Source organism: Heterodontus francisci, chromosome 22, assembly GCF_036365525.1.
Source record: "Heterodontus francisci isolate sHetFra1 chromosome 22, sHetFra1.hap1, whole genome shotgun sequence".
Lineage (NCBI taxonomy): Eukaryota > Metazoa > Chordata > Chondrichthyes > Heterodontiformes > Heterodontidae > Heterodontus > Heterodontus francisci.
The window spans coordinates 32,614,762-32,637,845 of NC_090392.1; the positions used below are offsets into that span (position 1 = coordinate 32,614,762).

Below are 23,084 nucleotides of genomic sequence, written 5' to 3' on the forward strand. Positions count from 1 at the left end.
TCCAAATGGTGTTCAACATGGAGGAGTCCTGACTCATCAGCTGAGACATCATGGGGTCCGGAGTTGATGTTGTGAACTCCCAGGGCAACTCCCTCCCTTCTGTAGACCACTGTGCCACCACCTCTGCTGGTTCTGTCCTGTCGGTGGGACAGGACACACAGGAATGGTGATTGCAGTGTCTGGAACATTGTCTGTAAGGTATGATTCCGTGAGTATGACTATGTCAGGCTGTTGCTTGACTCGTCTGTGGGACAGCTCTCCCAACTTTGGCACAAGCCCCCAGATGTTAGTAAAGAAGACTTTGCAGGGTCGACAGGGGTGGGTTTGCTGTTGTCGTTTCCAGTGCCTCGGTCGATGCCGGGTGGTCCGCCCGGTATCATTTCATTTTAGTGACTTTGCAGCGGTTAGGTACAACTGAGTGGCTTGCTAGGCCATTTCAGAGGGCATGTAAGAGTTAACCACATTGCTGTGGGTCTGGAGTCACATGTAGGCCAGACCAGGTAAGGACAGCAGATTTCCTTCCCTAAAGGACATTATTGAACCAGATCGGTTTTTACAACACTTGACAATGGTTCCATGGTCATCATTAGACTAACTTTTAATTCCAGATAGGATAGTCACTAATAAATCCAAGAAGGAATTCAGGAGAAACTTCTTTACTCAGAGAGTGGTGAGAATGTGGAACTTCCTGCCACAAGTAGTAACTGAGGTGAATAGTATTTAAAGGGGATCTAGAAAAGTACTTGAGGGAGAAAGGGTTGGAAGGATCTGCTGATAGGGTTAGATCGGCTGGGATGTGGAGAAGCTTGTGTGGAGCATCAAGACAGACAGAAACCAATTGAGTGGAATTTCCAGTTTCTTGCTGGATTGTTAATGGAATTCTCTGTAAATTGATTATAAATCCTAGTCATCAATTCATTAATAATATTACAGATGTTCAAGTGGTTTATTTATTAAAGCAGTGCACTATTTATTTCATTATTAACAGTTTACTAATGATATTATTTACTGCAGCTGGACAGATCAATATATTATGAAAACCCAAAATGCATGTTCCTCAGTTACAGGTGTCTCTCCTCACAGGGACACACCTCACTGAGCTAAGGGCAGGTTGCTTGTGTAAAGACTTGGAATCATAGATAAGAGCTGGTTCATCAAACCTGAATCCATTACAGAATTGGAACAGTCACTAACCACAGGCAAACATTCATCCTGTGTAACAGCAAGATAACAAAATTCAACACTATGACCCACAGATTGTCAGGATCATGTTGGGGAAGGAGATTAATCAGCATTGGACAGTGTTTACAGTCACTATACTTATAGTAAGAATAAATCATTAGAGAATGCTCTAACTGTGCTGGACTGCTGTTAACGTGTCAGTAAACAATTAACATCTATTTCAGTTGGTGCAGTTCCATAGGAAACAGAACAACATCAATGAATTTCCCTTTATACACTTATTACACAACACCTTGAAATAACAGCAAAAATCATCCTCTTCATCACTGATTACGGTCATAAAACAAAGGCAGCTCCATGGAGTGGACAGATCAGTCACCTGAAAGAATGACTGCAAAGTCGAACCGACTTGTTCGACTCCGGTTAGTAACCCACACACAATATAATTCTACAGTGGCAGATACTCCCAGTAATACCTTCTCTCAGAAATTTGCTTGCACTGAGGTCTTATTCAACAGTACACAATATTCAAGTAAAGGCAATAACTTGATAACACAGCAAGACTGTGAGCTACAAACAGAGGCTTAATTTCAGTTGAGGTAATGTAATAAAACTGCAGAGATAATTCAGGAGATTTGACTTCATGAAATTATGTCACCAATCGGGTGTCTGTATAACAGTTACCAGTAGACCAACATATAACGTTATTAGTTACAGAGTAAATCCAGAGACCAGCTCACATACAGATTTACACAACTTCAATGGTTATAGTCACTTACCAGGAACACCAATGACAGCAAGGATAATATAATATATTTTCTGGATATTGTTAATTGGTCGATGCATTTTTTGTGTGAAGTGATCTTTCACCTTCGTGCTGCAGACAATCTCTCTGTCTTAAACTCTGAGACAATACAGTCCCAGAGTCTTAAATTTATACTTTGCAGGAACTCCACTGGGACATTGAGGTTGCAACTTTCATCAAATTATATATATATATATATAATTTTAAACAAACAGATTGCGGCATGCGAGTTAAGTCCCTGTTGTGATGGAATATATTTAGCACTGAGATTGAACTTGAACAATCCAAAGACTGGACAGTTCTGATTACATTAATTAACTCGTAATAATTAGAAGTTGTTTTAGTTTTTACGGTTTTTTTTAGTTTTAGACATACAGCACTGAAACAGGCCCTTCAGTCCACTGAGTCTGTGCTGACCATCAACCACCCATTTATACTCTTTTCTTCTTTCTTTTGGGCCTCCTTATCTCGAGAGACAATGGATACGTGCCTGGAGGTGGTCAGTGGTTTGTGAAGCAGCACCTGGAGTGGCTATAAAGGCCAATTCTCGAGTGACAGGCTCTTCCACAGGTGCTGCAGAGAAATTTGTTTGTCGGGGCTGTTGCACAGTTGGCTCTCCCCTTGCGCCTCTGTCTTTTTTCCTGCCAACTACTAAGTCTCTTCGACTCGCCACAATTTAGCCCTGTCTTTATGGCTGCCCGCCAGCTCTGGCGAATGCTGGCAACTGACTCCCACGACTTGTGATCAATGTCACACGATTTCATGTCGCGTTTGCAGACGTCTTTATAGCGGAGACATGGACGGCCGGTGGGTCTGATACCAGTGGCGAGCTCGCTGTACAATGTGTCTTTGGGGATCCTGCCATCTTCCATGCGGCACACATGGCCAAGACATCTCAAGCGCCGCTGACTCAGTAGTGTGTATAAGCTGGGGGTGTTGGCCGCTTCAAGGACTTCTGTGTTGGAGATACGGTCCTGCCACCTGATGCCAAGTATTCTCCGAAGGCAGCGAAGATGGAATGAATTGAGACGTCGCTCTTGGCTGGCATACGTTGCCCAGGCCTCGCTGCCGTAGAGCAAGGTACTGAGGACACAGGCCTGATACACTCGGACTTTTTTGTGTTCCGTGTCAGTGCGCCATTTTCCCACACTCTCTTGTCCAGTCTGGACATAGCAGTGGAAGCCTTACCCATGCGCTTGTTGATTTCTGCATCAAGAGACAGGTTACTGGTGATAGTTGAGCCTAGGTAGGTGAACTCTTGAACCACTTCCAGAGCGTGGTCGCCAATATTGATGGATGGAGCATTTCTGACGTCCTGCCCCATGATGTTCGTTTTCTTGAGGCTGATGGTTAGGCCAAATTCATTGCAGGCAGACGCAAACCTGTCGATGAGACTCTGCAGGCACTCTTCAGTGTGAGATGTTAAAGCAGCATCGTCAGCAAAGAGGAGTTCTCTGATGAGGACTTTCCGTACTTTGGACTTCGCTCTTAGACGGGCAAGGTTGAACAACCTGCCCGCTGATCTTGTGTGGAGGAAAATTCCTTCTTCAGAGGATTTGAACGCATGTGAAAGCAGCAGGGAGAAGAAAATCCCAAAAAGTGTGGGTGGGAGAACACAGCCCTGTTTCACACCACTCAGGATAGGAAAGGGCTCTGATGAGGAGCCACCATGTTGAATTGTGCCTTTCATATTGTCATGGAATGAGGTGATGATACTTAGTAGCTTTGGTGGACATCTGATCTTTTCTAGTAGTCTGAAGAGACCACGTCTGCTGACGAAGTCAAAGGCTTTGGTGAGATCAATGAAAGCAATGTCGAGGGGCATCTGTTGTTCACGGCATTTCTCCTGTATCTGACGAAGGGAGAACAGCATGTCAATGGTCGATCTCTCTGCACGAAAGCCACACTGTGCCTCAGCGTAGACGCGCTCGGCCAGCTTCTGGAGCCTGTTCAGAGCGACTCGAGCAAAGACTTTCCCCACTATGCTGAGCAGGGAGATTCCACGATAGTTGTTGCAGTCACCGCGGTCACCTTTGTTTTTATAGAGGGTGATGATGTTGGCATCGCGCATGTCCTGGGGTACTGCTCCCTCGTCCCAGCACAGGCATAGCAGTTCATGTAGTGCTGAGAGTATAGCAGGCTTGGCACTCTTGATTATTTCAGGGGTCATGCTGTCCTTCCCAGGGGCTTTTCCGCTGGCTAGGGAATCAATGGCATCACTGAGTTCCGATTTGGTTGGCTGTATGTCCAGCTCATCCATGACTGGTAGAGGCTGGGCTGCATTGAGGGCAGTCTCAGTGACAGCATTCTCCCTGGAGTACAGTTCTAGGTAGTGCTCAACCCAGCGGTCCTTCTGTTTGCGTTGGTCAGTGATTATGTCCCCCGATTTAGATTTGAGGGGGGCGATCTTCTTGATGGTTGGCCCAAGAGCTCTCTTCATGCCATCATACATTCCTCTGATGTTTCCGGTGTCTGAGGCCAGCTGAATATGACTGCATAGGTGTTGCCAGTAGTCGTTTGCGCAACGCCTAGCTGTTCTTTGTGCAGTACGTCTGGCTGCTTTAAGTGCTGCGGATGTTAAATCGCTGGGGGCTTTCTTGTCGTTCAACAGTGCAATGCGCTTAGCGGCTATGACAGATTCCAGCTCTTCATTATGAGATTGAAACCACTCTGCATTTCTCTTCGCACTTTTGCCGTAGGTGGTCAAAGCTGACTCATAGATGGCGTCTCTGATGTGGGCCCACTTGGTCTCAGCATCCCCTGTGGGAGTGTTTTGAAGGGCTGTTACAAGTGAATTTAGAAATTTTTGTAACAGCTGTGGGTGAGAAATTCTGCTCGTGTTGATGCGCGGGTGGCCCTTCTGCTTGGAATGATGCAACTTCTTTGGTCTGAGTCTAACCTTGCTGCACACCAGGGAGTGGTCGGTGTCGCAGTCCGCACTGAGGAAGCTGCGTGTGATTTGAACACTGTTTAAGGCAGAGTGTTGGAGCATAGATGCTGAGTAGGTGTACTGGACCAGAGGTGGTGAGCAGTTGGATGGACAGTATGCGTTCCGAGCCATTTGAGGGAGGCTCGATCATGCTGAGCAAGGAGTTTCTGATGGCGAAGCCCACTCCATGCTGTCTTGGTTCTTCAGGATCCCTGCCCTGCCAGAAGAAGGTGTAGTCTTGCTCTGCTGGAGAGCCACTCGCGTGGAGGCGTGTCTCCTGAAGTGCTGCAATGTCCACATTGAATCTACTGAGCTCGTTGTTAATGATGGCGGTCTTCCGAGAATCGTTGATTTGTGTAAGGTCTTCCGACAGGCCAGGACACATAGTTCTGACGTTCCAGCTTGCAAAGCGAAGGGCTGGTACCTTCTTTCCTTTTTTCATGTTGTTTGGTGCGGTGTATCAGTCCACCTTTCGGGCAATGACCCTGAGCTCCAAGCACCCATTGAAGCAGGCAGACTGTGGCGGGATAGAACCTTATTGACCGGGGGCTGCCCGGTTTGAGGCGGGCGGTAGCTGTCCAGTGAGGTGCAATGAACTCTCCCACCGACAAAGGCAACCCGTGGCGCCCAGTTTCTACGGCAATTTATCTGGACTTGTAACCCGTAACTGCTGCCTTCCATGTTGTTTCAGTCGCTGTGAGGCAACTATAAGTGACCTCTCCATTTATACTAATCCTACACTAATCCCATATTCCTACCACATCCCCACCTGTCCCTATATCACCCTACCACCGACCTAAACTAAGGGCAATTTATAATGGCCAATTTACCTACCAATTTGCAATTCTTTTGGCTGTGGGAGGAAACCAGAGCACCCGGAGAAAACCCACGCAGACACAGGGAGAACTTGCAAACCCCACACAGGCAGTACCCAGAATTGAACCCGGGTCACTGGAGCTGTGAGGCTGCGGTGCTAACCACTGCGCCACTGTGCCGCCATTGTGTTCTCCAAACAATGGCGATGTTCTTGAAAAACCATCACACACATCTGTATTTCTCATATTGATTCAATGATGGCTTTCAATCTGCTGTGACCATTCAGTAATTAAATTCCAGTGTGTCCTCTCAGGGCTGCTATACTGTGTTCTGGGATGTGGCTCCTCGCTTTAACTGTGACCATTCAGTTAAATAATTAAAGAAGGAAATTGTGCAAATGGATCCTCAAACTGATACAGCCCTGCAAACTCATACAGCCGCCAGGCTCACTTCTTTGACCAGGAGTCCTCCCTCTGATCAGCAGACCCATTCACCCGCCTCCAGCATTCTCCCTCCACCTGGACCCTCCCTCTGGTCTCTTGCCTGCTCTTGATCTTTTCATTGAAAACTGTCGGTGAGACATCGGCTGTCTCAATTTCTCTGCCCCCCCCCCTCACTCACTCTAACCTGTCTCCCTCGGAAGTTGCTGCACTCGGTTCTCTCAGCTCTAACCCCAACATTGTGATCAAAACTGCAGACAAGGGTGGTGCTGTTGTTGTCTGGTGTACTGACCTCTACCCTGCAGAGGCTGAGTGCCAACTCTCAGAAACTTCTTTCTATCTCCCCCTGGACCATGACCCCACCACCGAACATCAAGTTATTGTCCACTGAACTGTCACTGACCTCTTCTCCTCCAGAGATCTTCCCTAATTAGCTTCCAACCTCATAGTCCTGCAATCCCGGACAGCCCGCTTCTACCTCCTTCCTACCTCCCAAATGCTCCATCCAGGTGAAACAGAGATTTACTTGTACTTCTTCCAATGTAGTTACTGTATTCACTGCCCACCATGCAGTCTCCTGTACCTTGGAAATGGATGAAATGCAGATTGAGTGATTGCTTTGCTGAACACTTCCTTTAAGTCTGCAAACAGGATTCTGAGCCTCCAGTCACTTGCCCCTTTAATTCTACATCCCGCTCTGACCTCTCCATCCTCAGCCTCCTGCACTGTTCCACTTTTAATCTCAATGATTGGCCCCTTTACAGCCTGCCAGACTAAACACTGAGATTGGAAGATTCAGATCATACCCACTGCTATTTTCTGAGATGGCCTGTGCTTATAATGGCTGGTGGATACACCAGAGTCACTGGAATGAGGTGTTCGCTGGTGCTTGGGGTGAGAGGTCCCTATCTGTCCAGTAAAACCTGGCGACCTCCTTGTGGGATGAGGCAGTCCTGGGACACCCTGTACCTCATTGAGGGCTCCCTGTTGGAACAGCCCTGGCCGTCTCGATCGATCTGCCCCCCTTGCCGAGGCCTGGTCGATTGGCCTCAGAGAGCATGGAACTCTGCTTCTGAGGCCGGCGTCCATGGTGCCTCTTCTTGCTGGGTGCAGTTCCAGCAGTGGCCACCACACCCAGTGGTTCTGCTGGGACTGAGGAGCTGCCGGCCCACTGAGGGGCAGAAGGTCCGACTGCAGTTAATTAATTGCCTGAGCCACGCAAAGTACAGTCGTGGCTTCCAGGACCTGGCAGAGGTTTTCCAGCCAGTGGGCAGGGACACTGCATCCTGGTGAAATTCCGGCCGTTAACTCTGTCTCTCTCCACAGATACTGCCTGTTCACTGATTTTATCAGATTTAAAGCAGGCTCTGTATTTTGATTTTGTTCAAATACCTAGACCTGGATATTAACAGCAGCAGATATGTTGGCAAGTGGGAGGGAGTGAGGGCGGAGTTTCAGCATGCTATGATGTTTGAATGTGTGTCTTTGGTTTCCTCACTCGGAAGTAGGCCTGATGGGCAGGCTTGGCTTCCAGTCGTGCGATGTGGACAGTGGAACAGGCTGCAGGATATAGTATGTCCGAACCATAATCCCGAGGGGGAGTTGTCCACTCGGGCTGCTGTGGGTCTGGAAAGATCCCATCTGCTATGAGTAAAAGGGCAGCTCAGGTTTACTGGACTGAGGAGCAAAGAGGGGCTGAGTGATATGGATAGAAATATAAATGGACATCTGAAGAGCAGCCCCCAGCTCAGAAGAAAGGAAGACACATGGGCTGTCCAATCCCTAACCCCTGAGTGTTTTCCTATCCTGAAGGATGGTTCCAGTCTGCTGGGAGCGTCCAATCCCAGGAGACGCCAATCCCAGACACTGGGATGGTGCAAAACCGGGCAGGGTGGAGGTTGGTCCAACTGTTGGGGTGTCTGCTCCATGACCCATGACTCCAATCGTGGGGGTGTCAATCCGGGGTTTCAATTCACCCCCAGATCATTGAGGGATTCCAATCCCGGGAGGGAGGAGGTGATTGTCAATCCGGAGTGTCTTTGTGTGGAGGTTCATGTCTGATGGAGAAACCTGTCCTGTCAATGGTAAACATGTAAAGCAGGTTAAATCAGAGGCTGGAATCCTCATTCAAATATTTAACATGCTGACCTGCCTCCTGGGAGTGGTTGGTGTTCATTTTGGACACATTTTGTGTCCTCAGCCAGTGTTCTCCAGATGTCACGGCTGTACTTGTCCAAAGGGACTGGGTAAGTGAGGAGACAGGACTGTTACTGTGTGTGTGAGGCCAGTATGGAGATATTCCGCAGAACTGAAAGTTTCACCTGCTCGTGAAGAAGTGATTGCAATTGAACCGACAGCACCTCAGGAATCTCCGAGACATGTTTAAGTTCACTGCCACGATATTTAAAGATGGTTTGCATGAATGCAGTGGCTGCACTGAAACAGCTGGGCTGTTGGTCGGACAGGGCTTTGAAGACCAGGAAGAGCAAGTTGTCCAGCTGGTCGTGGGACAAACACTTGGAAATGATCTCTGTGATGTGGCAGCCTGTTTGAAAGTGTCAGGGATGGGTAGTTACAGTAGAAGTGAGGTCAGTGATATATCTGTTTGGGTAATTACAGTATAAATGAGCTGAGTGACACAACTGGATCAGTAGTTACATTACAGATGAGTTCAGTGATACACCTGGATTTGTCCTGACTGCAGATATGAAGTCAGTAATATTTTCAAATAAGTATCAAATGCTGCAATGTTTTCTGTTGCTTCAGTTGAAACCTGTTTAGAGACTCACAAAATACATCATCCTATTAGTGCTGTCAGATGGACACAGCAAGAGCAGGCATTTTTCCCACTCGTGTTTATTACACATCAACATTTATTTAACTATTTACATTCAGGAGAAACAATCAGGACAATCCAATTCTCCCAAAGATCAGTTTGTGAACATTCTGATTTTCCTCACTCAAATTGTTCATTAGGTCGGGCTGTCCTAGATAATTTTAGTTGTGAGGAACGATTTTACAGGTTGGTCCTTTACACTTTGGAGTTTAGAAGAATAAAAGGTCATCTTACTGTAACATATAGATTCTGATTCGAATGTCCTTCTCCTCCTATTATTTCTTATGTTTCTCATATTCCTTATGGATAACTGACCTGCTACAGGGTTCAGGGAAAATGTCTGAGTGTAAACACATTCGTGGGAACTGTATCGATAGTTGCTGAAATGAAAATTCACCACTACGATTGTATGAAATCTGTAGCTGAAAAGCTGCTCCCACTTCCCACCAGTGCTATCAGGCTACAGATCTAATATTATGTCTCCATCCAAGTATTTTGTGAAATAACATTCACCTCATTGGCGAGTTCACTTCTGAGATGTGAAATATCTGCCTATTTATATGTATATACATATTGATATTTGAGAAAAAAATGCCAGAGTAAGACAAGTTGAATCTAGTTGTTCAATGACTGCAACTAATGACAGTCTCCATGAAAACTAATTGTCTCTACTTGTTATGAATTCCAGTCAGTTAAACACAATATGTTTGCACAGTATTTTTTTCCAATGTTTCAGACAGTGGATATATTTGAAATATTTTACAGGTATTTGCTCATATCAATAATTCAGTTCAGTTTGGGAGAGATGTAAATTAAAAACTCAACAAACCAGAGAATATGATTTTTTTAATAACTATTGGGAATAACAGATGATATGATTCGCTCGGTCTGACAAGAATGATGTGAAGTGGAAACTGATTCATTTCCTGATTTCAAATTATTTCTGTGAGTCGATGTAATCCTTTCAATCAGCACAATTTCAATCCAATACTCAGGGGTCAGCTTGACAGGATTGCATAGAAAGTGAACCAATAAACCGGACAAGACACCATAAAAATATCAGACATGAGGAAGAGGCAAGATAATATTTCTTTTATATTTCTTTTATATTTCATAAGAATCATGAGAAATAGGAGCAGGTGTCGGCTGTTTTGTCTCTCAAGCCTGTTCCACCGTTCAATAAGATCATTGCTGATCTGATTGTGGCCTTAACTCCACTTTCCTATCTGCCTCACATAACTCTTGATTCATTTGTCGATAAAAAAATCTGACTAACTCAGCCTTGAATATATTTAATGACCCAGCCTCTGCTGCTGTGTGGGGAAGAGAATTCTAAAGATTAACACCCTATGAAAAACTAATCCTCATCTCTATCATAAATGGAACATCCCTTAATTTAAAACTGTGCCCCCTCATTCCAGATTCCCCCATGAGGGTAACATCCTCTCAGCATCCACCCTGTCAAGTCCCCTCAGAATCTTACATGTTTCAATAAGATCACCTCTCATTCTTCTAAACTCCAATGAGTACAGGCTCAACCTGCTCAACCTTTCCTCATAAGACAACCCCTCTGTCCCAGGAATCAGCCCAGTGAACCTTCTCTGAACTGCTAACAATGTAAGTATATCCCACTTTAAGAAAGGAGACCAAAACTGTACACAGTACTCCAGGTGTGGTCTCACCAATGCCCTGTACAGCTGTAGCAAGATTTCCCCACTGAAATACTCCATACGCCTTGCAGTAAATGATAGCATTTTATTTGCTTTCCTGATTACTTGCTGTACCTGCATGCTCACTTGTTGTGATGTACAAGGACACCCAGATCCCTCTGTCCCGCAGCATTCTGCAGTTTCTCTCCATTTAATTAATATTCTGCTTTTCTGTCCTTTCCCGAAAATTGGGCAAACTCACATTTTCCCACATTATACTAATCTTCCAAATTTTTTCTCCTCATTTATCCTCTCTATTAGCCTTTGGAGATGTGTTGGGCTGAAATTAATGATCCTGCAGTGTGGGCCTGGTCAAGGACATCGTTCCTGCCCGTCACGTTGGTACCTGCTCCACCATGATTACACGGCGAGCGGCCAATTTGCATAGTGGGGGGCGTGGGTCCCCCAGTCACATGGCGGGGACAGGAGGCAAGTCTTTGATTACTGCCTCAGATGACTCCGGAGCAGGTGCTGGCACCATATTTAAAGGCCTGTTCGTCCTGCATTCACTCCTGCCTTAGATTCAATGTCAGCTTAAGGCAGAATAACTTTATCCGACTGGTTCCTGTGTACCCCCACCCCCAAGGAGGGGAGAAGACGATGTCAGAACAAAGAGACAAGTTAGCCCCACGGTTCAGTGACAACTCCCTGCAGTTTCTCCTCCAGACTGTAAGAGAAAGGTGGGAGGTTCTCTTCCCCCACACCGGCAAGAAGAGACCTCCTGCATGTGCAAGCAAGCCTGGGTGGAGATCACAGAGGAGGCTGGAAGCCGTGGGTTCACCCAGCACAACTGGGCCCAGGGCAGTGATTTAGTTGTACTTCTTTCAATGTAGTTTACCGTATTCGCTGCTCACAATGTGGGCTCCTCGACATTGGGAGACCAAACGCACACTGGGTGACCACTTTACGGAACACCACCGCTCAGCATGACCCTGAGCTTCTGGTTGCTTGCCATTTCAACACTCCCCCTTGCTCTCATGCTCAGATCTCTGTCCTGGGATTGCTGCAGTGTTCCAGTGAACATCAACGCAAGCTCAAGGAACAGCATCTCATTTCCCGATTGAGAACACTACAGCCTGCCGGACTGAACATTGAGTTCAATAATTTCAGAGCATGATGGGCCCCCCATTTTACTTTTATTTTAAGTAATTTTTTTCTTTTTCCTTTTTTTAGATTTTATTTGTGATAAATTTATTTTATTTCATCTTAGTTTGTTCAGTTTGCTTTACCCACTGTTTTTCTCATGTTTGTACTTGCAGCTGTTCAATTTTCAGTCCGTTAACACCCTTTCTGTACTAATGCTTTGTCTTTTAACACACCATTAACATATCTTTTCTCTATGACCTTCTGTTCAGCTATTCTGTGACAATGTCCTGTCTCCACCTTCTCCTTTGCAATCTCTTGCCCCATCCCCACTTTACTTGCTTATAACCTTTTACATTTCTAATATTTGCCAATTCTGAAGGGTCACTGACCTGAAACATTAACTTTGCTTCTGTCTCCACAGATGCGACCAGACCTGCTGAGTATTTCCAGCATTTCTTGTTTTTATTGCTCCAAACAGATCCCAGTGACAGCCGTTTACCTGTATTTGGGACGCCAGAATAAAGGAACAACTGATATCATTCCATATCTCCTTTTCCTGAAGGAATTAGCAAGTATTCAGACCATTCAGCCCCTCGAGCCTGTTACACAAGAAAGGAACGATGCCAATCAGCTCAAGTCTGTTGGTGAGATCAGTGACTCTCATATTTTGCCGTTGAAGGACTCTTTTCCAAATGAATTTGGAATCACGGACTCCCATCAAAATTATAATATTATATAATACTCATAATGTATGAAAGTGAGGTAGCTGAGACACTGGATGACCTAAACTGATTAAATTATAAAGGCTGGTTTTACTTAAAGTTGATTAGTCTCCAGGATCAGATCAGATACATCCCTGGATTCTGAGGGATGTAAGGTTGGAAATAGTTGATTTAATCTTCAGAATCTTCCAATCTTCCTTAGATACAGGGATGGTGCCAGAGAACTGGAGAATTGCAAATGTTACACCCTTGTTCAAAAAAGTATGTAAGGATAAACATAGCAATGGAAGGTCAGTCAGTTTAATCTCAGTGCAAGGAAATGTTTTACAAACAATAATCTGAGACATAATTAACAGTCACAGGGAGTAGATTTGATAGAGATGTTCAAAACCATGAGGGGTCGAGAAAAAGTAAATAGAGAGAAACTGTTCCATTGGTGGAAGGGTCAAGAACCAGAGGTTGCAGAGTGTCAGGGAGTGCTGCTGGGTGAGTGATGGGGGTGTTGGTCTATTGAGCAGTGTGAGAGCTGAGTGCTGTGTTGGCTCTGAGATGTGATGTGCTGATGAACTCAGTCACCTGACTGCCGAGTAAGGTCAGGAAGGTTTTGCAAGCACTGTTGCCAGGTCCTGGGATCTACACTCTGGACATTGACCACCCTGGTCACTCGCTCGCAATCCATTATGTGATTCTGCCTCAAAGGTTTCCCGTCCCCTGTCAGAAACATGACATTTCCCCAGGTCTCCAGTTGTGTCACCAGTACCTCCAGGATGGTGTCACTGAATCAGGGAACACTATCCCTGGTGAACTATGACATCCCTCAAAAACTCTAAAGTCGGATAGATTCTACTGAAAGGGTTTGCAAGTTGTTAATTGTAGAAAAAGTGAAGGACAGCATCACTTACTGCTGGAATTAGACTAGGGACTGTTCTACTGTGGAAGAATCTTTTTTCCCCATCGGACGGCTGTGAGGACTTCAAGCAACATTGTCCTGTAAATTTGCAAGGACTCTATTTTTTCTATTTTAAATGTTGTCAATATCTTATTCGTTTTTAAGAATGTAGTTCTTCTAATTAAAATTAATTTATTGATTTAAAGTCACCTGGTTTGGTTTGCCTCATTTGGGGGTTAATAGATGGTCCAATTTGGCTGGGGCTTTCTTGAATTTGGAAATTTTAAAATGATATGTTAGGCGATCAGTGGAGTGACGGGATTGAATTAACAGTGCGTTTCTCCCACCACAATCAGAATCGTATATTTTGATTGGGGGTTTTGACTAGTCTTTGCAGCATTTCTTTCAATTTGATACAATCTTTACATTCCTTAGTGAGCCATGGATGGTGTGTCCTTCTCATTTAACTTCATGGCCCATTATCTGTGATCTTTGCATTAATTTAAAATAGGTTACATGCTCTGTCTTTAATTGAACTAATGAATACGTCTGTCAAAATTATGAATTCGTCACTCAAAATTGGGTTGTGGTACCCAGTATCTGCGAGATGTAAGGAGTTGTAAATGAGAGAGAGTCTTTTGTCTGAAGCAGAGCCATTGTGCAAAAGAGCACCAGTGTTGTCGCTGGATGGGCAGTGTCAGTACAAATAAGGTTAATGCTTTATCTGGCAGGGTAGATAAAGGACAAGTGAGATTAGTAATATATATGGCTAGCAGGTACATTAAATGTGAGGACAGTGGTGTGTTTGGATGTGTAGTTACAGTACAAGTGAGCAGTGATATATCTGTACCTGTAGTTACAGTACAAGTAAGGCCAGTGATATATCTTTTTCTAACCATATAAAAGTTATGGTAAAGAAAGAGACCATTCAGCCCATTGTGTTCGTGACAGCTAAAAAACCAGCTGACCATTCTCATCTCATCTTCCACCATTTGATCTAACACCTCACAGGTTACAGCACTTCAGGTGCATGTCCAGGTAACTTTTGGATAGTTACAGTACAAGTGAGGTCAGTGATATATCTGCATGTGCAGTTCCAGTACAAGTGAGGTCAGTGATACATCTGCATGTGCAGTTACAGTACAAGTGAGGTCAGTGATACATCTGCATGTGCAGTTACAGTACAAGTGAGGTCAGTGATACATCTGCATGTGCAGTTGCAGTACAAGTGAGGTCAGTGCTGTATCTGCACGTGCAGTTACAGTACAAGTGAGGTCAGTGATATATCTGCATGTGCAGTTGCAGTACAAGTGAATCAGTGATATATCTGCATGTGCAGTTGCAGCACAAGTGAGGTCAGTGACATATCTGCATGTGCAGTTGCAGTACAAGTGAGGTCAGTGCTGTATCTGCACGTGCAGTTACAGTACAAGTGAGGTCAGTGATATATCTGCATGTGCAGTTGCAGTACAAGTGAGGTCAGTGATATATCTGCATGTGCAGTTGCAGTACAAGTGAGGTCAGTGATATACCTGCATGTGCAGTTGCAGTACAAGTGAGGTCAGTGATATATCTGCATGTGCAGTTGCAGTACAAGTGAGTTCAGTGATATATCTGCATGTGCAGTTGCAGTACAAGTGAGGTCAGTGCTGTATCTGCACGTGCAGTTACAGTACAAGTGAGGTCAGTGACATATCTGCATGTTCAGTTGCAGTACAAGTGAGGTCAGTGCTGTATCTGCACGTGCAGTTACAGTACAAGTGAGGTCAGTGACATATCTGCATGTGCAGTTATAGTACAAGTGAGGTCAGTGATATATCTTCATGTGCAGTTACAGTACAAGTGAGGTCAGTGATATATCTGCATGTGCAGTTGCAGTACAAGTGAGGTCAGTGCTGTCTCTGCACGTGCAGTTGCAGTGCAAGTGAGGTCAGTGACATATCTGCATGTGCAGTTGCAGTACAAGTGAGGTCATTGATATATCTGCACGTGCAGTTACAGTACAAGTGAGGTCAGTGATATATCTGCATGTGCAGTTGCAGTACAAGTGAGGTCAGTGATATATCTGCATGTGCAGTTGCAGTACAAGTGAGGTCAGTGCTGTATCTGCACGTGCAGTTACAGTACAAGTGAGGTCAGTGACATATCTGCATGTGCAGTTACAGTACAAGTGAGGTCAGTGCTGTATCTGCACGTGCAGTTACAGTACAACTGAGGTCAGTGACATATCTGCATGTGCAATTGCAGTACAAGTGAGGTCAGTGCTGTATCTGCACGTGCAGTTACAGTACAAGTGAGGTCAGTGACATATCTGCATGTGCAGTTGCAGTACAAGTGAGGTCAGTGATATATCTGCATGTGCAGTTGCAGTACAAGTGAGGTCAGTGCTGTATCTGCACGTGCAGTTACAGTACAAGTGAGGTCAGTGACATATCTGCATGTGCAGTTGCAGTACAAGTGAGGTCAGTGCTGTATCTGCACGTGCAGTTACAGTACAAGTGAGGTCAGTGACAAATCTGCATGTGCAGTTACAGTACAAGTGAGGTCAGTGATATATCTGCATGTGCAGTTGCAGTACAAGTGAGGTCAGTGCTGTATCTGCACGTGCAGTTGCAGTACAAGTGAGGTCAGTGATATATCTGCATGTGCAGTTGCAGTACAAGTGAGGTCAGTGATATATCTGCACGTGCAGTTACAGTACAAGTGAGGTCAGTGATATATCTTCATGTGCAGTTACAGTACAAGTGAGGTCAGTGAAATATAGAAACAGGTAATTACAGAACAAGTGAGGTCAGTGAAATATAGAAACAGGTAATTACAGAACAAGTGAGGTCAGTGATATATCTGCATGTACAGTGACAGTACAAGTGAGGTCAGTGATATATCTTCATGTGCAGTTACAGTCCAAGTGAGGTCAGTGAAATATAGAAACAGGTAATTACAGAGCAAGTGAGGCCAGTGAAATATAGAAACAGGTAATTACAGAACAAGTGAGGTCAGTGAAATATAGAAACAGGTAATTACAGAACAAGTGAGGTCAGTGAAATATAGAAACAGGTAATTACAGAACAAGTGAGGTCAGTGAAATATAGAAACAGGTAATTACAGAACAAGTGAGGTTAGTTATCTATCTGTCTGGGTGATTGCAGTATAACTGTGTTTAAGGCTAGAGACAGATCGAGAACACCACGCAATGTTAGTTTATCTTTGTCAAGATTACAGAGGGTGTCATTTGTAATTATTAAAAGAGCCGTTTTGCAAGTGGAGCTGGGCGGAACCTGATTAGACGAATTAAAATATGGTCATCCGGGAACGACAAGAATGGATTTGTGAGTTAGAAATACCATCAAGGAATTTTGAGATGAAAAATGGGTTGGAGATATGGGAATTCCATGGACAGAGGGGTTATGGGTTGTTTTATTGAGGAGAGGTGTGATGACAGCAGATTGTAAGGGACAGATTGACAGAAGCTGAGGAGAGAGAAGTGTTATCAGCTAACATGGGGACCAGGTATGAACTCGGCCTCCTCCATCCGAGCAGCCACCAAGCTGAGGCACCGGGGCTGTCGGTTCCTGTACATTCATGGACTGGAAACACTGGGACCCATCTCTGGGCCGCTCTCAGTTATGTCGTTTATTAATTAATCGATTAATTGATGTAACTGGATATTTCACCGTGTTCTTGACCTGCTCTCTGAACTTGGACTGTGTCGCCCCATAAATGAATGTGTTTGTGCAGCAGCTCAGAGCCTGCAGCATCCATCCAACTTGTCCAAAGACATAGAAAGGATCAGTGTAATCCTCAAGATATGTCCCTGAAATATTACAATTTGCGAAATATATAACATACATCATCCACAGAAGTATGAAGCTGCCGGATATGGTGAAGAGTAAAATCACAGACTTCCTTCTGCTCTCCATCTCTGGGTCACTGCGATTCTCTCCCTTGCTCTGTCCCCTCAGTCCCTTACGGACTCGACTGGCCACTAAAATGTGTCTGACTGTCAGAGCGTTGAACAACAGAATGAAAGCGAAAGGGAGCAATGGGGTTAAAGCTGTATCAAACCAATCAAATCCCATCCATCTGGGCTCAGTGTAATAGCTTGACTTTATATAACATCCCCACGGTATATTGTCGATTATCTCTCCAGGTTCAAATATAAAGTAGAAGGTGATATCTTTTAAACAGAGAAGAATGCAGGATGTTGCTAGAACCACAGCCGCAGTTTTCTCGGTGCAATATTTAGTTTTCAGCTTCTGGCAACAAATGGCCACAAATCGATCAAAGGAGAAAGTGACGGTGAACCAGACAGAACAGTCTGTGGTTGCACGACTCAGAGCAAAGATAACACTACACACAGGGGTGATGTTCAGGGAAGATTCTGGAAAATAGTAATAACTGATCCGCCTCAGTGTGACATCAGAGATAATTACCAGTAGATCTGCTGTTGCCATGGCCACCAGGTAGCGAGTGGTGCAGGTGGAGAGTCCGCACTTTCCCCGGGACAGGATCACAATCGCCAGTAAATTAACTGTAAGAGAGAGAAGGGAAAAGAGACTGGAAATTACTGAACAAACGTTCTCAGTGTCTGAACCACTGGGCGTGGTGGCCACTGCTGGGACTGCACCCAGCGAGAAGAGGCACCATGGACGCCGGCCTCGGAAGCAGAGTTCAAGGCTCACCGAGGCCAATCGACCAGGCCTCGGCAAGGGGGGCAGATCGATCGAGACGGCCAGGGCTGTTCCAACAGGGAGCCCTCAATGAGGTCCTGGGTGTCCCAGCACTGCCCCATCCCACAAGGAGGCCACCAGGTTTTACTGGACAGATAGGGAACTCTCATCCCAAGAACCAGCGAATACCTCATTCCAGTGACTCTGGTGTATCCACCAGCCATTATAAGCACAGGCCATCTCAGAAAATAGCAGTGGTTATGATCTGAATCTTCTAATCTCAGTGTTTAGTCTTGCAGGCTGCAAAGGAGCCAATCGAAAAATACGGTGCTGTTCTCATTGAGCTGAAAAGTGGAACAGTGCAGGAGGCTGAGGATGGAGAGGTCAGAGCGGGATGTCGAATTAAAGGAGCAAGTTACTGGAGGCTCAGAGTCCTGTTTTCAGACTGAAAGGAAGTGTTCAGCAAACAATCACTCAATCTGCATTTCATCCATTTCCAAGGTACAGGAGACTGCATGGTGGGCAGTGAAGACAGAACTACACTGGAAGAAGTACAAGTAAATCTCTGTTTCACCTGGATGGAGCATTTGGGCCCTGAAAATTGTGGGAAGGAAGGAGGTGAAAGGGCAGATGTTGCATCTACTGAACCTGTACAGGAAGGTTCAGGGCGGGGGAGGGAAACTGGATGGTGGGGGTGACAGAAGCATGAACCAGTGTGTTGCAAGGGGCGGGGGACAGGAGTGGATGGAAAGATGTAATTGGTGTTGATTTTAGCCGGACATGGTGGAAATTGCAGAGGATGATGTGTTACATGTGGAGGTGGTTGGAGTGGAAGGTGAGAAGAAGGGGAGAATAGAATAGAGTCCGACAGGAAATGGGATGGCAGCAGGTTTAGTCAAGCCAGCTGTGAGAGTCGGTGGGATTAGAGTAGATATTGGTGGGCGGCCAATCCCCTGAAATGGAGATAGAGAAGTCGAGGAAGGGATGGGAAGAGTCAGAGATAGATCATGTGAATGTGAGGGAGGGGGTGGAAATTAGAAGCAAAGTTGATGATTTTTCCAGTTCAGGGTGAAAGAATGCACTGGAAAAACAGGTGAAAAAGGGACCCTGAGTATTTCCGAGTGAGTGAGGAAGTTGAGCCAAAGTAATAAAATCCAAATGGCACCCTCTGAATGTACCCAAGGGAGACGGTCGAGGGAAATTGGCCGGGAAATGATCTACTGCTGTGGGTCAGGAAAGATCCCGTCTGCTGTGAGTTGAAGGGCAGCTCGGGTTTACTGGACTTAGAAGCAAAGAGGGGCTGAGTAACATGGACAGAAATATAAATGGACATCTGGAGATCAGCTCAGAGATCAGAAGGAAGGAAGACACACGTGTTGTGGGATAGTAGCGGCAAAATGGAGCAGTTGGTGAGGATTCAGAGACTGAAGAAAAGAGAGGAATATGAAAGAGGAGGAACTAACTGCCAAGAAATAATTGAAAGAATTCATCAAACTACTCCAAGAGATTTAAGGTAGGAAGGGGGCAGATAATTGATCAAGTTATCAAAGGGAAAGGGTTACGTGGCTACAGATTCACAAATGATTTAAATTAGAATGGAAGGTTAACAAAACCATAGAAATGTGATCAAAGCACAGGGGATCATTTCTAAAGGAAGAAAAATTCAAGCAGAAAGGCCTTTTCTCTCGATAGGAGAAGGCTGAGGGGTGACCTAATACAGGCCGTTAAAATGATAAATTGCTTTGGGAGAAGATACATGGAATGATTTTGCCACTTGTGATTTCAATCCCATTCATGAATTCATCAAGAATATTACAGATATTGAAGTGGTTTATTTATTAAATCAATGCACTATTTATTTCATGATTAACAGTTTACTAATGATATTATTTACTGCAGCTGGACAGATCAATATATTATGAAAACCTGAAATGCATGTTCCTCAGTTACAGGTGTCTCTCCTCCCAGTGACACACCTCACTGAGCTAAGGGCAGGTTGCATGTGTAAAGACTTGGAATCATAGATAAGAGCTGGTTCGTCAAACCTGAATCCATTACAGGATTGGAACAGTCACTAACCACAGCCAAACATTCATCCTGTGTAACAGCAAGATAACAAAATTCAACACTATGACCCACAGATTGTCAGGATCATGCTGGGGAAGGAGATTAATCAACATCGGACAGTGTTTACAGTCACCATACCTAGAGTAAGAATAAGGCATTATCCAGAAGATTAAAATGCTCTAACAGTGCTGGTCTGCTGTTAAGGTGTCAGTAAATAGTTAACATCTGTTTCAGTTGGTGCAGTTCTATAAGAAACAGAACATCAATGAATTTCCCTTATTACACAACATCTTCAATAACAGCAAAAATCATCCACTTTGTCACCAATTACATTCATAGAACAGGGAGTTATTGAACAAATATTTTGTGTCTGTCTTCACAATAGGAGACATATGTTTCATACCAGAAATAGACGGTAACCTAGGGGCTAGAAAAAGTGAGGAAATTAAGGAAATTAATATCAGCAGAGAAAAAGCATTGGAGAAACGTAAAGGACTAAAATCGGACAAATCCCCAGGAGCCGATGGCCTACACGCTAGGGTTCAAAAAGAGATAACTGCAGAGATACTGGATGCACGAGCTATGATTTTCCAAAATTCCTTACATTTGGGAATGGTCCTGTCAGATTGGAATTTGGTAAATGGTTCACTGCTTTTCAAGAAAGCAGTCTTAACAATGCATGAGGAAAGCCTTGCATAATTAGAACAAGTCAATGTGGTTTTACTAAATGGAAATCCTGTCAGACAAATTTATTGGAGTTATTTTGAGGATGTCACTAATAGGGTAGATAAAGGGGAACCAATAGATGTCGTATACCTGGATCTCCAAAAGGCATTTGATAAGGTGCCACACATAAGTTTAATGGGAAAGATAAGGGCTCATTGAGTTGGGGGTAATATAGTCGCTGGGACAGAGGATTGGTCAATGGACAGGAAGCAAAGAGTGGGCATAAATGGGCATTTTCAAGTTGGCAGGCAGTGTATAGTGCAGGACCACAACAATCAGTGTCAGCTATTTACAATTTATATCAATGATGTAGATGAAGAGACAGAGAGTATTATATCTAAGTTTGCAGATGATACAAAGTTATGTGGAAAGGTTAGCTGTGGGGAAGGCACAGAAAGGCTGCAAAGCGATAGTGACAGGTTAAGTGAGTGGGCAACAAGATGGCAGAAGGAGCAAAGTGTCGGGAACTGTGAAGTTATTCACTCTGGTCATAAAAATAGAAAGGCAGAATATTTTTTGAAAGATGTGAAACTTGTAAGTGTTGCTGTTCAAAGAGACTTGGGTGTATTCGCACAAGAAACATAGAAATTTAACATGTAGGTACCACAAGCAATTAGGAAGGAAAATGACATGTTGGCCTTTATTGCAGGGGATTGAAGTACAGGAATAATGTTTTGCTACATTTTCACAGGGTTTTGGTGACACCACATCTGGAATACTGTGTGCAGTTTTGGTCTCCAAATTTCAGGAAGTATTTGAGGTGGCACAGCGAAGGTTCACTAGACTGGTCCCTGGGATGAGAGGGTTATCCTATGACGAGAGACTGAGTAAATTGGGACTATATTCTCTGAAGTTTAGAAGAATGAGAGGTGATCTCATTGAAACATACAGGATTCTGAAGGGGCTGGATAGGGTAGACACAGAGATTGTTTCTGCTGGGTTGGGGAACCGAAAACACAGGGGCAAAGTCTCTGAATAAGAGGCTGATCATTTAGGACTGAGATGAGGAGAAATTACTTCACTCAAAAGATTATGAATCTTTAAAATTCTCTGCCACAGAGAGCTGTGGATGCTTCATCGTTGAATACATTTGCATTCAGTGAATCAAGCGATATGGTGAGTGTGCAAAGTGAAATTGAAGCCTAAGATCAGCTATGATCATATTGAATGGTGGAGCAGGCTCGACAGGCCATGTGGTCTACTCCTGCTCCTATTTCTTGTGTTCCTGTGGAGAGATCAGTCACCTGATATCTAAGTAGAATCACTTGTTCCACCCAGGTCAGTGACCGACATTCAATACAATTCTACAATGACTGATACTCCCAGTAACACATGGTTACGAGGATCAAGTGTTCCTCTCCGGTTAGTTACCCACACACAATACAATTCTACAGTGACATACACTCCCAGTAATACCGTCTCTCAGAAATTTGCTTGCACTGAAGTCTTATTCAACAGTGCACAATATTCAAGTAAAGGCAATAACTTGATAATACAGCAAGACTGTGAGCTACAAACGGAGGCTTAATTTCAGTTGAGGTAATGTAATAAAACTGCAGAGACAATTCAGGAGATTTGACTTAATGAAATGATGTCACCAATCGGGTGTCTGTATAACAGTTACCAGTAGACCAACATATAACGTTATCAGTTACAGAGTAAATCCAGAGACCAGCTCACATACAGATTTACACAACTTCAATGGTTATAGTCACTTACCAGGAACACCAATGACAGCAAGGATAATATAGTATATTTTTTGGATATTGTTAATTGGTCGATGCATTTTCTGTCTGAAGTGATCTGTCACCTTTGTGCTGCAGGCAATCTCTCTGTATTAAACTGAGAGAATACAGTCCCAGAGTCTTTATACTTTGCAGGAACTCCAGAGGGACACTGATGTTGCAACTTTCATCAAATTATGTATATTATTTTAAACCAACAGATTGCGGCATGCGAGTTAAGTCCCTGTTGTGAAGAAATATATTTGGCACTGAGATTGAATTTGAACAATCCAAAGACTGGACAGTACTGATCACATTAATTAACTCGTAATAATTAGAAGTTGTATTCTCCAAACAATGGCGATGTTCTTGAAAAACCATCACACACATCTGTATTTCTCATATTGATTCAATGATGGCTTTCACTCTGCTGTGACCATTCAGTAATTAAATTCCTAATGTCAGTGTGTCCTCTCAGGGCTG

General features: G+C 44.3%; 1 protein-coding gene across 1 annotated transcript; it reads right to left on the reverse strand.

Moving 5' to 3' along the window:
* Positions 1 to 17,034: 17,034 nt before the first annotated feature.
* Positions 17,035 to 22,663, reverse strand: LOC137381515 (probable G-protein coupled receptor 139). Its single transcript, XM_068054214.1, has 2 exons — positions 22,597 to 22,663; positions 17,035 to 17,945 (listed from the first exon to the last, which is right to left on the reverse strand). The coding sequence occupies exons 1-2, from the start codon at positions 22,661 to 22,663 to the stop codon at positions 17,035 to 17,037; spliced, it is 978 nt and encodes a 325-aa protein (XP_067910315.1).
* Between the last annotated feature and the right edge of the window lie 421 nt (positions 22,664 to 23,084).